The sequence below is a fragment of the Meles meles genome, chromosome 7 (genome assembly GCF_922984935.1).
Source record: "Meles meles chromosome 7, mMelMel3.1 paternal haplotype, whole genome shotgun sequence".
Classification (NCBI taxonomy): domain Eukaryota; kingdom Metazoa; phylum Chordata; class Mammalia; order Carnivora; family Mustelidae; genus Meles; species Meles meles.
The window spans coordinates 76,930,743-76,949,632 of record NC_060072.1 but is presented as its reverse complement, the minus strand read 5'-3'; the positions used below and the strand labels follow the sequence as shown (position 1 = coordinate 76,949,632).

At 34.5% G+C, this 18,890-nt stretch overlaps 1 protein-coding gene across 1 annotated transcript in view; it reads left to right on the top strand.

The window, feature by feature from the left end:
- Positions 1–18,890, top strand: part of CPNE8 (copine 8) — a 220,448-nt gene that overhangs the window by 161,208 nt on the left and 40,350 nt on the right. Inside the window, exon 14 of the mRNA XM_046013749.1 lies at positions 14,754–14,800. Coding sequence (XP_045869705.1) covers positions 14,754–14,800 — 47 coding nt within the window. The remainder of the gene's footprint in view (positions 1–14,753; positions 14,801–18,890) is intronic.

The window sequence follows — 18,890 nt, the reverse complement described above, 5'->3', positions numbered from 1 at the left end:
ATTTGAAAGAGGCAGAACAGAATTGTAATTTATCTTTGGATACTTTGTGTCCTGTGTCCTATCTTTAGATACTTTGTGTCCTAATTGTTGGAGAAGGTATTTAGTGTCAACATGAGAGGCCTTTAGGGTAAGGGAACATAAAAATTGTTTATATTTTGTAATAGTGTAGAAATTTCAGTTGATATAGATTGCTTGGAGATTAGCTGACCTCTTTTGCTTAATATTGAGAACAAGGCAGATAAATTCCCAGGTATCTAAACCTCAAGACATATCATAAGTCCAGGAATTAGCTGCTCTTCCAGGAACTCCACAAAATGGTGGCAGTTATAAGATGGAGTCACAGTTGTCAACCTCTCCCTGACCCTTTTCTTCCTCATTGCCAACTCACCTTATTAGTCCAATGTCTGTGCATATTTTTATCTTTAGAAGATGGGAAAATTGAAAGTTGAGTTTGTCATAAAAAAATAGATTCCTACATAAATAAACATCTTAGTAACTATAGGTAATAGTTGATAAAGAAGGATGGTAAAAAAGTGGACATTCCTTAACATTCTCTTTATAAGATTAAAAAAGTGCTTGGTATGTCTTGCTATAATTTGTGCATTGAAATAATTATTTGAAAAAGTTTTAAAATGTTCAAGTTTCCTTTTGGTTTTGGTTTTTACTTTATGAGCGTGTAAAATATGTGTGTATGAAAGAAGTATCCTGTATGTTTTGTAAGCACTGCAAATCTAGTAATTTTTTTTTTCAGACAAGAAGAGAGAGCAGGACAGGGGAGGGGGTTGGGGGGGGGAGAGAGAGAGAATCTTAAGCACTAGGTATGGAGCCTGATGGGGGGCTTGATCTCACAACCTGCAGATCATCACGTGAGCCAAAATCGAGTCGAATGCTTAACAGGTGCCCTGAAAATCTTGTAATATTTTGATAGGAGTCTATTAGTAAAGGACATTTCTGAATCTGTTACCAATAAATCACTTTTATTGGTTGTACACATTCTCCTTTTGAGGATTTTTAGGGATAATTAGATCAAATGGGTTTTCTACAATATCTAAAGCAATGATGGTCTTGACTATATCATACTTCCGTATTTTTCTGCTGTGTACAACCTCCAGGACTTTTTTTTTTAAATCTTACACACTTGCTACGTTTAGTACTCCCTAAACTGGAAGAAATACAAGTGCCTTCTTCTGTCAGAAGTCTGTATATAAATGGAGCCTATGAGGTATACTTTGTCTAATCTTGTCTTCCCAAGATTTTAATAAGAACCCATCTTTTATATATACTATATAATTAATCTAACTGAACTTAATATTAATTTCTATATGAACTTGTATCTAAACAGAACATAAAAATACTATTTTCCTATAATATATTATCTTTATACAAAGGTGTATGAAATAAACATTTTTTAAATATAATGCAATTACACATTCACCTATTATCATTATTTGTACTATGTATAATATAGTTACTAATATACTGTTTCTTTTGATAATGAAATGAAAATTGACAGACAAAATAATTATTGTATTCTGCATGTGTATTTATGCATCTTTGGTCTTAAGAACTTGTTAAGCAGTTGAACGAAAGAATTTAAATTCTGATTTTTATTAATAATAGTGTGAGGTGGCTTTATGACACTCCTCATGCTGTATAATGGCAGGCCAAAAAGTTCATGTACCTAAATTTCAGTCCTCTGTAGTTCTACAGTGTATCTGAAAAATGATGTCATTCAACTAGATTTTCCAATTCTTTTATGGCCTTAATGATACTTATTTTTCAGCATTCTGAAATTATTTCTATTCTTACAAAAGACTACCCTATCAACTTACTACACAATGTAATTTGTTACCTCTTCTGTTAATCTCTTCTCACCACTTATGTGTCAGGCCCTGATATAAATGCCTCATGGGAATTAACTTTACCCATCTCTCCATTGGCCTCTTTCCCTTTGTGCTCACCCATTTTCTCCTCCTCCTTTCTGTCATGAGTAATATTTTCATTGGTAATTTTCTCTTTTTCCAAAAATAATGAAAAAGAAGCTCATTTGGTAAATTCTAGTCTTTATATATGTAGTATTTACCATTTAGCTGCTGCCAGTCAAAAATATAGTTTTAAAATATCTATCTATATATATATATAAATATATATATATATATACATATATAAATATATATATATATATATATAGTAATTTAGGTAGCCTACCAGAAAGTGGTACCTTGGCATGCAGAGTATCTAATAATTTTATTATTAGGTATTTATGAAGATTTAAAGTTTAATTAACTGTGAGTTATGTAGATTGATTAAGATATTTACTTCATACGATACTTGATGGGTTCTGGTTAAAGAAGTGAAGAGTAGAGTTTCATGTTCCTATCTTAAAAATCTCCATTGGTATAAAAATAACATTCTAGCAATTTGAAAAGAGAACATCAATATGAAAACAAGGTGGAAGTGTAGCTACAAACATCTAATCTAAATATTTCAGTACAGCATTTTTATTTTTCTTGGTAGATTTTCTGTCAACTTTTTTTTCACCTGTTTAGACATTGTAACATTTTGGGCTCTCTGCCCTTGCTACTAAGAAATCTCAACCTGGTGTTGGATATTAAGAAAGACACGTATCGCATGGAGCAGGTGTTATACGCAAACAATGAATCATGGAACTCTAAATCAAAAACTAATGATACACTCTACAGTGACTAACATAACACACACACACACAAAAGAAATCTCAACTTCTAGATAGATAAATGCACTACAGTGGTAGAAAATCGTATAAAAAGCAGATACATAATTATACAAAATTTCTGAATTAGAGCAAAATAGAATATAATGATCTGCTCTCATTTCAAATTAGAATTAATTGTAATAATTGACAATAATTATGTATAGTTTCCATAAATGGCTACTGACTCTTGTGAAAAACAGCAATCAGAATTCCTGGTCTCTTAAAACTTAAGAAATTCTGAAAACTCTTAAAACACCTTGGTTATATTTTGTATTCTTCATTGTTATTTTATTTTCAAAAATAATAAAATACTCTTATTTTATCTTATTTTATTAGTGTTTTATATTCACATTTGGGGGAAAGAAGTGTTATGTCTCCCATTTTTAAACATAAAAATCTTTGCGTTTCACATTATAAACATAAAATGTGAAATTATGCATTATAAACAAAATGTGAAAAAGAAGAGTTAGGAAAAGAGAACGTAATTTATGCTAGGTTCTCTGTAATCATATCTTCTAGAGATAATCATAGTTACATGTTTGTTTATTCTGAAACACACAAAGACTTTTTGTAACATTGGGGTCACACTGCACACAGTGTTGTATAATACATAGTTTGCTAATTTAATAAATGGTATAAGGCATTGTCCGTTTTTACCTGTGAGACCTCTATTAGCTATTGTGATATCTTTTGTAAAAGCTCATGTCTTTGGGGGCACCTGGGTGGCTCAGGTTATGATCTCGGGTTCCTGGGATCGAGTCCCGCATCGGGTTCCCGTTGGGCGGGGAGCCTGCTTCCCTCTCACTCTCTCTGCTCATGTCTTTGGAAACCTAGGTTTCAGAAACTTTTTTTTTTTTTTTTTTTTGCTGCTTTTCTTCTGCTTCTTCTTCCCCTAGTTCCACCTTAAAGAATTGAGTATTTTTAACTGAGGACAGAAGACAGAAAGGTAGCTGGCAGCTACATCTTTTATGTGTAGTCCACACTTCAGCTAAACTTACCCAATATTCACATCTTGGTTTTTGATAGAACTCCTCTTCAGCCCACATCTGATGAGACTCTTCTTAATTTAGCTATCAGTTCTTGCCTTTTGTCCTGTGATTGCATTGGAGAGAAACAATGAAATAAGCTGACACTTCGGGCTGCAATCAACCAAGCAACCCAACGTGGTATTTTGGAGGTCCTATTAGTACAGTTGAAGATTTGTGGGATTATCAAGGTTAGCTTTTTTTGAAGAGATGCTCTACCATATTTCCAAATGTGTTTGGTATTTCAAAAGTGATTGGAGCAAAGTGTTCAATTCCATTTTGTTTTTATAATATATTGTAGTAACTACTCACTTTTAACCTAAAATACTAAGATACCAGTATTTGTTGCCCATGTTTGTGGATTGTTTCATTGCTAACTTGGATTGGCATCATTATTGTTAATTTGGCTTCAATTCTGGGACCTATTCACCATATCCTTTCTAATCTAGCAGAAACTATTGTTAACTTACAGTCATATTGAACCTGAGCTGACTTAGGTGGAGGTCTTCAAAAAGGGTAAAAAAATTGACCTGTAAAATACGAGAAACAGTTGGTACTCTGAACTAGCTCTGGGCTTTCCAAAAGAAAGTTAGTTGAGATTTTCCTGCATTCATTTTGTAAAACATTTACCTTCCACTTGAATGTGTGGGAGCATGAGGAAAGAGAAAGGGGACGAACAGGTGACTGATGTGGAATATGTAGGACCAACAGCTTGTGATTAAACTCTTAGAAAGAAATTATTGAATTGCCTTCAGATTTTCATCTCTCTTCTTTTTTCAGCTCACAAAAAAATAATTCAATAGAAAATTATAAAAATGTTGTTATTTGTTTTCCCCATGAATCCAAGTAGAAATTATGCAGAGTTAAGAATGAACACATTTAAATACTAAATAAAATTGTTTTCATAGTCCTTTAATATCTTCCCATTCAAAGGAACATTATAGACTAATTTCTAGTATTGGATATTCTGGGCTTCCATTACTTTAGTTGTTATTGATGTAGATATTTACATGAACATATAACCCTGATTGTTTGCGACACTGTATTGTTTAGCTTGTTACTTTTCATTCAGTCTCAGTTGCTAAAACACTCTGTTTGGCTGCAGTCATCAGGTTTATGGATTCAGGTATACAGTGAGCAGATAAGACACATGCATTCTAAATCAGCCAAGTTCCAATATTTATGCAAATATTCTCTGAAATAAAAATATGATTTTTAGAGCTTTTTCTTTCTTTCTTTTTTTTTAAGTAGTACCATGCTTTTCCTGGAGCATAAGATATGTTTTATGACGTGAAGTCATAAAGAGCTTTATTTTCTAAATAGAAGAATAATATCTACAAGGGATGTCTACTGTAGAGTAATAAAAACTGATTGTCCCTGCTGGATTGTTGACCCTGGGGTTGTTTTTAAAAAATTACACTCTGTACATTTATCCTAGTGCTTATGTTATTTCTGTTTGCTTATTAAGCAATAATTTTGAATATTAAAAGTCTGATGTAATTGGGAACTAAAGATATTTACTCAGTAATCTTTAATATATGACCTTGAATACCCAATAACTATTAGCAAGGACAATGTCAGATACATGTACATACATACATACAGGCTGTTCTGAAATCTAAGATTCTACTTTAGAGTAACATTATCATTATTATAATTTTTATTATCTATAAAATGGGTTTATTGACTTCTGCAGATTTGTAAAATATTTCTGTATTTTCAATGGATCTATAGACTCTACAGATACACTATAAGCATCCCAGGGCAGAATCATAAATATCAATTTGGTTAAGTCCTTTCTGTGTCCTAAGTCTTCATTAAACTCTTTACTCCACCACTAACACAACCAAGAACAAATAGCTATAAAGTTTTACACATCTCTCTAAGTGGCAGATGAAGGGGGGAAACAGATTGCAAATTCTGCATACTAAGTCCCTCTAAGTTACCAGAATTTCATGTCAACATGGAACCCTAGTCCGTGCTTTTTATCAGACTATTGAATGTATTAGAAACTTGCAGGACTACAGACTGTCTTTTTCTTTCTCTAAAGAAAGCCTGAACTCTCATCCAACTAGTTCTGATGAGCTATAGAAGTCCCTACCACTTATACTGAGTGGTTGCTAGTTTCCTTGGTGTCATTTTAATTTGTCACTTTATATGACTTGTCTTCTCAAAGATACTGGCAATTTTAAAATATTTTTATAAAGCTGAACACCAAGTAGCCACTGAATAAATCCAGATTAATGAGAAACCCATTTTTTAAAAAGATTTTTTGTTCATTTGACAGAGAGAGACAGCGAAAGATGAAACACAAGCAGAGGGAGTGAGAGAGGGAGAAGCAGGCTTCCTGCTGGTCAGGGAACCTGACCTGGGGGTGGGGGAGGGGGAGGCTGGCCGAGGGTGGGCGGGGTGGGCTGGCTCCCAGGACTCATGACCTGAGCCAAAGGCAGAGGTTTAATGACTGAGCCACTCAGGCGCTCCAATGAGAAAGCCATTCTAAACCTGACTTTCCACCCTTTCCTCCAGATCTCTTAGCATAATGAAACATTATGACAAATAGGACTTTAAACAAAGAGAGTGACAATTCATTGAATTAGGTAATACACCTTTCTGTCTCTCTCAGAATTTATCATTTTGTGACATTCCTCTTTCCACAATGCATACCACAGTCACCAAATGAAACAGATGAACCATCTTTTCTGGGGCAAGGAAAAATGACTTTATGTTGCCTTTGCCAGAAATTACCTCCATTTAACTCATATCTGGGTTTGTATGTCTTGGAGGAAAGACAAGATCAAGATTAGAAGCAGGGTACTGGGAGTGCCTGGGTGGCTCAGTCGGTTAAGTGTCTGACTTCTGCTGAGGTTATGGTCCCAGCCAGGGTCCCAGGACTGAGCCCTGAGGTAGGCTCCCTGCTCAGCAGGGAGTCTGCTTCTCCCTCTGTCTCTGGCCCTCCCTCCACTCACGTTCTCTGTCTCTCAAGAAAATAAATAAAATCTTTAAAAAAAAAAAAAAAAAGGCAGCATCAGCGCGGGACTGTTTTTTTCCCTCACATCTTAGCAGAAAGGGACCACAGGAGAGAGGCTAATAGGCGAGTTGCTCTGTGGGCAAGTTCTGGAATATTGATTTGGCCGAGTCAAGTCAGTTGCAAAGATGCAGTTGCTGATAATGGAGGCAGTGCATAGTAGTGAACAAGAATTTGGGTTCTGGCATGAACTGCCTAGTTCAAATCCTACATTTGCCTCTTACTATCATAACTTATTTCCATTTATATGAAATAGGAATAAAATTAATAGTGCCTATAAGCTATGTGGAGTAAATGAGTTAACCTTCAATAGATGCTAGCTACTTTCTGAGTAATTTGAGTTTGTTTAAAGTTCCATTGTGTCTTATCTCATTTGATCTTCATAATGTTGTTGGTGGTAACTGTCCTAGTTATCAGAGACATGGAGAAAAAAAAGATATATTAAAATTTACGAAGTCAATAAATTTAATTTTTTTATGTTCACTTCTCTATGGAGGAATGCCACGACATTCCTTCCATTCCAATCTCAACCCAAACTCCACCCTGATTCAACAACTTATATGAAATTATAGACAAAAAGTTTATATTCCACTTAAAAGAAGTAAGAAGTCTGAGACAGAGAAAAAAAAAGAGTTACCTATGTATTATAAGCTAATTTTAAAGGCTAAAGTGGGCTTCTTGATACTGGTTATTTTAAGGGTAAGTTGAATAGCATTAAGTCCTGTTATCAACAAGCTCCATAAGGATTTCTTTCCCTCAAAAATACTTGAAGCGAGTGCAGTGATGTTGTAAAATGTTTGCTTTACTTTTATAAAATTGGTGGCTTTATATTAGATAGGTTGCCTCAGGGAGCACATTTTGCCAGAACATGCAACACTGTAAGGTATTTTTTTTTCCTAATCCAATTTCTTATTCGAAACTGAATATACATGTCTAGGATTTTTTATACGGTTTCTTGTTGTGGCACCCAAGTGTTTTGCATTCATCAGATCAGTGGAGAGCTAAACCCCGCAGCGCTCAATGGGGCTAAATCTAATAAAAACAAAGCCATTCTGCCTTCTATAAAAGCATTCACGCAGAGTATTATCATATATAAACTAAACTCATCTAAAATGATTTAGAAAGGAAACTTTTACAAATATTAAGACTTACAAACTTTGTTTTGTTTAATGTATGATACCAATTTCTATGCATGTTTAAATACAGGCTTGAAAAGGCTAGACATGTCCAGACCCATCTTTTTAAGTGTGGTCTTACTGACAGCTGATGTTATTTTTCAGATGACTTCTTTTCAGAGCCATTTATTTCAGAGTCCAGGAAAACCGCATGTAGACTACATCATCAGAACTAGCACTAAGTTAGCCCAAATATTGACAGTCTGTTTTGTATCAGGCAGTTTCTTGGTTATGTTTTCTGATCGGAGTGTGAATTTGCAGCCACACTCTCTATAGTAGTTTCTCTCCAGTGGGCAGGGTTGTGGTGGAGCAGGAGAGTTTTATCACTTAACATTGCTTAGAGTTGCTGGTTTATGGTTATAATAAAATGTAGACTGAGTATTAGAAGATTGCTTTATTGGTTTTAAGTCATCTAGAGACAACATACTTCCTCCTGCCTATACTGGTTGGGACTTTATTACCCCATCCTGGACATGCCACTGACCAATACTACGGGGAGAATTAAGGGAAGAGATATATGTATTCATGCTGAGAGAGAACTGTCTCTCTGACCCAACAGAGGAAAGGATTAATTTGAACCAGGAGAGGATGACATGGATTGCTCAAAAGATTTGTCCTCCAGCATGCAGAATATTTGTTACAAGCAGGTATTGGGGGTGTTATGTTCATTAATTATAGGGCTTCTTCAGTGTAACAGTTACCTGTGCATTATTTGAGAAAACTGGGGCTTAGAGACTTGGCAATTTTGCAGAGGACTCAGAACTAACTAGGTAACTAGGGTGGGTTTCCAACTCCAATCTGTAATTCAAAAGTTCAGAATCTTTCTATTAGGGATTATTACCTTTTCAGCCTCTACCTCATTTTATTTATTTATTTAAAATTTTTTTTTAATTTTAATTTTTATTTATTTGACAGAGATTGAGATTATAAGTAGGCAGAGAGAGGAGGAAGCAGGCTCCCTGCTGGGCAGAGAGCCAGATGTGGGCCTCCATCCCAGGACCCTGGGATCATGACCTGAGCCGAAGGCAGAGCTTAACCCACTGAGCCACCAAGGTGTCTCTAGCCTCTGCCTCATTTTAAATGGGATTGTTGGATAGTGCTTGCATTTTTTTTGTTTGGGGTGATGTTTTATTTGTTTATTTTGATATGTCACTTATAAAATATTTTCTAAATCAGTGATTTGAAAAAAGGTTGGTCACCTTGCATTCCTTTCTTGATAAGAAGCTCTTGAACTACAAGGCCTTGTGAAGTTGTAATTTGGAACACTCTTACTGTGTTAAAAAAAAAAAAATACTGAAATCAATCTTCAAAATCCAGAGGAAGCACGAAGGTTTCGTAATTGATGAAAACTGATTTAGTAAGGACTAAGAATGTTAGTGTAAATAGGTGAAGGACCACATCGTTGGTCTTACTGCTTTTTATTCTGACTTTTGACATTTCACTGATCCATCAGAAATCCAGACTGTTTGGAAGGGTGGAAAAGAAAACAAGGCAGGGGTCAAAATGTACAATGACTTCATGCCAAGGGATTTTGTTTGAGGAAGTACCGGGATAACACCTCCTAACAAAGTTAGATCATTTGTGCTGCAGTTTTGGGTTGGGCAGGTTGAGACCTTAGCCTGTGGTGTGAAGGGAAGAAAATCTGGCATGGGAGGGTCAGGTTCTCAGAAATAACCTGAAAGTCTGGTAGGTCTAGAAATTTGATCAGCACCATGCACTGCAGTTTTCAAAGAAGTATGCTAGCTCAGATCCCAAAAGTCTAGCATCAATAACGGTGATAACAAGCATAACAACTGGTTATTGAGTGCCTGTTGAAGGACAGGTGCTTGTCCTCAAAACAACAATCCAAGAAAGGTTTTATTATCTTAAACTTACTATAAAGGAGCTTCCAGGAGGTTCAGTAGCTCTTCCAAGATCATGTTGCAAGTAGGTGAAAGTGTTTATATTTGGATTTGCATTTGTGTATCTGAAAGCTTTCTATCATTCTAGATCTCACTGCTCATAGTTAATCCTGTGAGTAATTTGTGAGCATGGGAAGCAGGAATTTTGAAGATGCAGCAAAATTTGGGATCAAGACAGTTGTGTTTATTCTCTTTTAGGTAGTTGAACTACCTTTAAGAAAAAAGAGAAAAGGTAAGCAAGGAGAGGGTGTAAGAGTTAGCCCATGGAAAGCTGGGGGTAGGAAGGACTGGGCTGGATAATGGCGCCTGAAGCAAGTGAGCCAGGGATTCAGGATAAATTCAAGAACCAAAGTGAGAACAAGAGTGCATGTCAGTATATCCAGTAAGAAGTGTAGTCTTGGTGCCAGTGTGGCAAGAATAAAAGGAATCTTGGCACTAAGTGGGCATCACAATTTCACCTAAAGGCTCTAAATTCCAATAGCTAGTGGATCTGAACCTGAGTTTGTCGAGATTAATTTAAAGAAGGATGGCGACAGTTCATCTTTCGTACTGATAATGTTCAGTTTGTGCAGCTGAACAGAATTTGAAATTGGGAAGAAAGTAAAACAGTCCTTCTGCACACCCCCATCACAGTTGTTAGTTCTCAATAATTAATTCGTGGTGACAGCCAGAGGAAAGTTGTCTAAGATGGGATTAGTGTGTGTGTGTGTGTGTGTGTGTGTGTGTGCGTGCACACACGCACGTGTGGCTAGGCAGCACGTGTGTAGTATTCTTTGACATACAAACTTGTTTTCTACAGATCTTCTCTGCTAGTTAAATCCTCCATCTTGACATCTGATTTGTCATTTATAGCTTTTGGAAAGGTGGCAGAGTAAAATAAGACATTTTCCAAGTATAATTTTAACAGTGCTAGGACATATGCATCGGGAAGTCTCATGAGATGTTACTACTAATCATGGAATTTGGCAGGCGTGCCTTTTTTATACACTAGAATATAATACTCCTATCTAGATTTTTTGAAATTCTGCTCCTCCTCATCTGCTTTCTAAAATGCAAAATGACAACTAAAGTAACACTTCCTAAGCAGAATGTTTCAAGGATTTATATGTGATCATTGTATGAATATTCTGCCAGGAGTCATCTTGTGTGAATTCAGATTTTTTACTTTGATGCATGGTTGATTTTTTTCCTCTAACATTAGGCTTTGTGCAATATTAAAGAATGAAAAGGGTAACAGGATTACTGTTGAAGATGTTTTGTTTGGTTTACTTTTATGACACACATTATTTATCCACATCTAAAAGAACTCTGTCTTATAGCCTAAAGTTACAGTATTACTAGCGACTTTCTTTAAAACATTGGTTAGTGGGGCCTCTGGGTGGCTCGGTCAGTTAAGCAGTGACTCTTGATTTCAGCTCAGGTCATGATCTCACGGTTGGGAGATCAAGCCCCATGTGGGCTTCTGCACTGGGTGTGGAACTTGCTTAAGATTCTCTCTTTGCCCCACTCCACTCCTGCCCCCGCTTGCGTGTGCACTCTCTGTTTCTCTGTCGTTTTGTCTCTCTCTTGCAAAAAAAGCAAAAACAAAACAGAACAACAACAAAAAGACTATTTGTTAATATTTTCAGGATAACATAGAAGGTGATACTTGATATAGCAAGTATACATTGTAATATGAATGGAAACTTGGGAATCATGGGAATGAGTAAGCTGTTAGCCACGGTAAATGCACAGTTGAGTTTTAGGTTACACTGTTGATTATGAATTCAATGATAAACCTCTGTGCTATTTTTGTCATTGCTTTTAATAGTAGAAAGCTGGAATTGTAAGTTCTAGAGGTTCAAGAATAATTTTTGGTTTGCTCCTATTTTCTTAATGCAGTGCTAGGCAATCAGAAGATGCTCAATAGAGGCGCCTGGGTGGCTCAGTTGGTTAAGCCACTGCCTTCACCTCAGGTCATGATCCCGGAGTCACGGGATTGAGTCCTGCACTGGGCTCCCAGCTCCGCCAGGAGTCTGCTTTTACCTCTGATCTTCTCCCCTCTCATGCTCTCTCTCACTCCCTCTCTTTCTCAAATAAATAAAATCTTTAAGACAAAAAAAGATTTAAAAAGATGCTCAATAAATGTTGAATTGTAATTGTTCTAAATGGAAAAACACAAATGGTGTGATAAGAATCCCTCTCTTTCATTTTTCCTTCCTTTTTTCTTCCTTCTTTTTTTCCTGTTTTAAAAATTTCTCTTGTTTTTAACACTTCATTAATTTTTGGTACCTAATCTGCTTGGTTTTGTACATTAGTATTTAGCTAGCTAGACATTTTGTTAGCTAGAGGTTTCAGTGAGGCAGTTTAATAATAAGTATCTCCTCTTTTTTTATTCTTATGTACAGAACAGTTCTTTAGTTGGTAGCCATACCTTTCCCTTATAATTTTGCTAGGCAGAACTCTGGCTTTGAAAGGACCGTTGTATCTCTGATTATTGAAATTTTGTATCTGCAACTAATGCTTCTAAGAAGTTGGTGGTTATGCTACACATCTCGGGCTATCTTGGAGAACATATTAGAAGCAATCATAAAATGAATGCATTGATTCACCCAATAAATACAGTGAGGTTCCAGTATTGGCAAAGGATTGTGTAGACCTGGTTGCAAGAGACAGTTGAATCAAGACAAGGTATCTATCCCTACAGCCTAAGGGAGATTGAACCGAAGACTCAGCTCCTAAATTGACCTTATAATGTGCTAAAACATAGGTCTTTGAAGCTCAGAGTTTTCATTTCTAAAGAGGTGTAATTTGGAAAAATTAATATAAAAAGGCATTTGTACTGAAAATTTTGTGATTTATATATTTAACAACATATTTGATACAAGGCCTAATTTGCCCAAGCACAAGAATGTGCCCTGACATTCTTATCATTAAGGATATTCATATAGTATCATTTCTATGTTTGTGACATAATAATTACTATCTTTTATTACATTATTATAGTCAAGCAGCTTACAAATATTTAATTGTAGAACTAGAGTAGTATGGAGTTTACGAATATGGCCTTGGAGGTTAGATGTGAATTCAGATTTCAATACTGGCCTCTATTACTGATGTCAAAACTTAATTAAGTTTTGTGAGCGTAGATTTCAGTGTCTATAAAAGGAGAATAATAGTATCTTTAAAAATTATTATGAAGGTAACTGATAAAAGCTATGTAAAAGCACACTTTATATGCTTATAATACATAATCTATATAATGTGTTACATATATACACATATATAAATATATATATAGGATAATATTTCATTTAGTTTTTCTGTAGTTCTTGTTATTGTTGTGTGCCAGACACCTGACCCCTGAGAATTTTGGAAACTTGACTAATGTCAGCAACTGAGTTCCTGTAATTCCACCCCTGTTTTTTCAGACTCAAAAAGCTGTACCCTTTCTGACACCTTACCACCCTCTATTACAGTTGCTTCTTTCCTAGCAGTAGGATGACGAAGCAATGTGCTGATGGTGACTGTTCTTTTCAGTTCCTCAAAGGGACTGATTATCTCAAAATGTTCTCCCAAATGTCTCATTATATTCTTTTTCTAAGAGTTTTTAACTCCTTTTGGTTCATACTGGTTAGTGGTATGCTCCAAATTAGCCTCTATTCTTAGCCTATAAACCTAATTTCTACTGTGAGGAAAAAATTACCTTATAGCTCTAAAGAGAATCTATATTAGTTTTTATTAAACGTAAAGCACAAAAGGTTGTACATTCCTTAGGGGGAAAAAAAGGTGTGAGAATTTGTTTCAATATCTGAGTAGTATTTAGGGATTTTAAAACTGAATTTTCTAGGGAAAGAAGGAAATATACTATAAATTATACTAAGAGAATTACAAGGGTAATTGCTGTAGTACCCATCATTGTTTCATCATCATCAACACCATGTAAACAGCAGTTCCAAACTATGAAGTGTTAAATTGTGCAATGTGCCAAAAGTAATTTATTTCTAAAGATAAAGTGACCTGTAGTACTCATGTTTTCAGATGACTTACTTTTTAAATTATTTTTTGAATTAGATGTGATTGCAAGTTATCCCAGTAATCATATCATTAATGCTTATTTTTTGTTTGCTTGGGTTTTTTTTTTTTTGCCTTCTTTGATAATAAAGAGGTGGAATTACATATAGGAGTTGGAGATGTATCCAAATGAGTTAACTTTTTTGTGCAAATGCCACCTCTTCAGTTTCTATCAGAAAATAAAAAAGAAGTTGAACTAACCCAGTAAAATAATTTTGGGTACCTACCATGTGCTGAAAATTTATATTACATATAGTCAACATCATCTATATAAATAATTATCTATGTCTATAAAGTCACACACACAGGAATGCTGTGAGGACTAGGGATAGATCAGTATTTAAAATACCTCATTTCTGAAGAAAGCAGAAGAAAATCCTGTTATATTCAGTGTTATGAAAAGAATTAGTTTAAGGAAAGAAATTATTAGAGATGATTTTAGCTGTGCCTCACTTCTAAGGGTATAATGATTCAACAATGACTGCAGAATGGTTTTAAAAGCAAATTGATAGTAAATGCTGACATTGGAGACTTGCAAATCATTATTTGCTGTTTGACTTCTTTATTATGAGTCCCTCACTTAGTTATTGTGTTCCCAAATAGGAGCTCTTTTTATTCCTGGAACTTTCTTATTTTACAGTTGTATGATTGTAAAGATATCCTGCCCAGTTTTTACCTTCTACACTGCCTATCCTGATGCTATCCAGTGTGTACTGAATATCCCTGTTAATAATAACATTTAGGAAATTTAATGATGTTAAAAATTTGGTAACACAAATGGAAATCAAACTCTTTTCTATGCGATTAATTATTAACGATTCTTATTTACTTATATTCTAGAACGCAAATCAATTTCACAGTGGCTATTGATTTTACAGCATCAAATGGTGAGTATTATGACTATCACTAGTACAAAATACCAGTAATTAATTGAAATATAAATATTTATTTTCATGAGGTTAGACATTTTATTCCTATATTTACATACTTCTGAAGTGTGTCATCTAAAATTTAGGTCATTTTTCCTTTCTTTTCACTATTATGAAATAGGTATACAAATAACTAGAAGAAATAGGAAAAAAATGGCTAATAGTCCCATTCAAATTTAATAAATATTGAGTTGTTATAATTTTTGTTTCAGAAATTTTTAAAAGAAAATTGAGATCTAGTCAAGCCCATTGTGTACTTTGGCCCCATTTCTTTGAACCTCCCTTCATCTTCATACATAACTATAATGCTGAAGTGTGTTGCGTTATCTTCATTTTATAGTATTTTTGTGTGTATTAATATACAAAAGTGTAATTCAAATACGTATACTTCATGATAGTCATAATTTGTTTACCAAACATTTCAAGAAAGAAAAGATGGTGAACTTTTAAAATTTTATTTTGAAGTAATTTTGTATGAAACAAATTTGAATTACTATATTATCATAAGAACATGAATCTCATTATTTAATTTTTATCAGAACTTGCCATCAGTTATATTTATCTAGTTTTTTTCCCCCAAATTACTTATTGTGCTTATGGCTCTTACATTATTTTCTCTTCACCTCACATTTCTTGCACTTTGAGTCACATTTCACAAAATAATAGTATTTTTATTTAAGGAAGAACCTTAAAGATCACTTACTCTAACCATCCTGTTATATAAATGAGGAAACTCAAATCCAGAAAATCATTTTACTAACTACATCTTGGCTTGTTAACACTAGAGTTAAGAACAGAGATGAAATTAAAATGTAATTTAACTTACCTTTGGTTACATGTTAAGTATATTCTCCAACACTCTGATTTCAAGTTAATTATTTTTATTCGTGTATTTTATTCAGTAAAATATGAAACATAGAAATAAAACCTAAAGTCTAAATGGTTTAAAATACTAGCTTTTGTTCACTGATGAATATTAGCACAGTGACTAGAAGAGCAGGAATCTATTGAATAATAAGACACAAGACTTCTGAAACTGACTTAGAAGACACAGATAATCTGAATAGACCTATAATAAGAGATTGAATTCATAATAAAAAAACTATCCACAAAACTTACTTGGGTCCAGGTCCAGATAAGCTCCACTAGTGAATTCTTCCAAATATTAAAGAGAATTGATATAAATTCTTCACAAATTCTTCCAAGAAATAGTAGAGGAGAGAACATTTCCCAACTCAGTCTATGTGGTTAGTATTACCTTGATACCAAAACTATAACAAAGAAAAGAATAACTGAAGATCAGTTTCTTTTATGGATATGAATATAACAGTCCTCAACAAAACACTACCAAGCTGAATCCAGAAAAATATAAAGAAAATTACACACTCTGAGGAAGTAAAATTTATCTCAGGAGTGCAAAGTTGGCTGAATATTCAAAAATCAAAGAACTTACAATGTCAGTAGAAGAAAATGTAAAAATCGCATGATCCTGTCAATTGGTGTGGGAAAAAGCATTTGGGAAAGTCCAGCACATTTTCAGGATAAAAACATTTAACAAACTAGGAATAGAAATTTACTTTCTAACCTTATGAAGGGAAAATATGAAAAACCCATACCTAACATAGCTTAATACATTCAGCCTAAAATGAGAAATAGGGCAAGAATGTCTCCTTTTCCGACAACTGTCATATGATCTCCCTGATATGAGAAAGTGGAGATGCAACATGGGGGGTTGGAGGGTAGGAGAAGAATAAATGAAACAAGATGGGATTGGGAGGGAGACAAACCATAAGTGACTCTTAATCTCACAAAACAAACTGAGGGTTGCTTGGGGAGGGGAGTGCTGTTGGGAGAGGGTGGTGGGGTTATGGACATTGGGGAGAGTATGTGCTATGGTGAGTGCTGTGAAGTGTGTAAACCTGGCGATCCACAGACCTGTACCCCTGGGGATAAAAATACATTATATGTTTATAAAAAAATTAAAAATAAATAATTAAAAAAAAAGAATGTCTCCTTTTCCACTTCTATTCAACATTGTACTAGAAGTTGTAGCCCTAGCAATTAGTAAAGAAAAAGAAATTAAAAATATTCAGATTGGAAAGAAGGAAGTTAAATCATTTCTATTTGCAGATGACATAATCTTACATATAAAAAATCCCAAAGAATTCCCTAAAAATCTATTAAAACTAACAAATGCGCTTAGCAAGATTGAAGGATAAAATATCAATATATAAAAGTCGGGTATTTTTCTGTACACTTCCAGTTAACAATCTGAGACTGAAAAAGAAAATTCCATTCACAGTAGTATCAAAAAGAATATAGTACTTAGGAATAAATTTAACAAAGTAGTGTAAACTTTATACTCTAAAAATTGTATTCTGAAAAAGATTCTTGAAAGAAATTAAAGATCTAAGTAAGTGGAAAAATATGCCATTTTCATGGATTGGAAAAATTCAGCTGTTAACAGGGCAACATTTCTCAAATCAGTCAGCAGAGTCAGTGCAATCTCATTCAAAACTTGAAAGGGGTTGCTGGTGTGGAGGGGGTGGGAGGGATGGGGTGGCTGGGTGATGGACATTGGGGAGGGTATGTGGTATGGTGAGTGCTATGAACTGTGTAAGATTGATGATTCACAGATCTGTACCCCTAAAACAAATAATACGTTATATGTTAATAAAAAATAATAAGATAAATTAAAACAGCTTGAGGTAAACAAACAACCTGAAAGACCTGTTTTGCATAAATGGATGCACCAGAAATTCATGTGGACTCAGAGCCAAAGCAGACTTGAAAAGAGAGAACAAAGTGGGAATATTCATACTTCCCATTTTTGAAAGTTACTACATAAAACAACAGTACCAAAGAAAGGATGGTCCTGATGTAAAGACAGTTATTTAGTTCCATGTAATAGAATGGAGATTCTAGAAATAAACCCATGAGTCTAAGGTTAACTGATTGGAAAAGAGTACCAAGACAATTCAATGGAGTAAGAATAGTCTTTTCAACATAACAAAGCTAGGACAATAAGATAACTGCGTACAAATGACTGAAGTTGGACATTTTCTTATATCAACAACAAAATTAACACAAAGTAGATCAAAGACCTAAATATAAGGGTTAATGTTATAAACTGTTAGATGAAAGCATAGGGATATACCTTCATGACCTTGGATTTGACACTTGATTCTTAAGTATGACACAAACACATAAGCAACAAAAGAAAATAAATAAATAAATTGAACTCTGTCAAAATCAAGACCTTTTTATGCTTTTTATGCTTCACAGAACACTAAGTGAAAAGACAAACCCCAGAATGTGAGGAAAAATAGTAGCAAATTATATATCTCATGGGGGACTTGTATCCTAGAATGTATAAAGAACTCGTAATTCAATAAAAAGACAATCCAATTTAAAAATGGGCAAAGGATCTGAATAGACATAGCCCCACAGAAGATGTATAAATGATTGATCAGTAAGCACATGAAAAGATACTTAGTAAACTTAGGCATCAGGAAATACAAATCAAGACCATAATGAGATACTGTGTCACACCCAGGAGTATGACTATCATCCAAAGATAACAGGTGTTGGTGAGGATATGGAGAAACTGGAAGCCTCATGCACTGTGTGTGAGAATGTAAAGTGATACAGCCACCTGAGAGAAACACATTGGAGATCTTCGAGTTGCTACACATAGAGTAACCATATGAGCCAGCAATTCCAGCCCTAGATGTATACACAAGAAAGATTAAAACGTATGTCTATATGAAAACTTGTACACAAAAGATGATAGCAACATAATAGCCATAATTGTGGAAACAATCCAAATATTCCTCAACTAATAAACGGATTTTAAAATGTAGTACATTCATACAGGAAAATACTGTTCAGCAATAAACACGAATGAAATATGAAGTACCAATGCATGCTATGACATAAATGATCCTTGAAATCATTATGCTAAGTGAAAGAAGCTAGTCACAAAATACATCTTGTGTGAATCTAGTTATATATGTAATGTCCCGAATAAGCAAATTAATAGAGATGG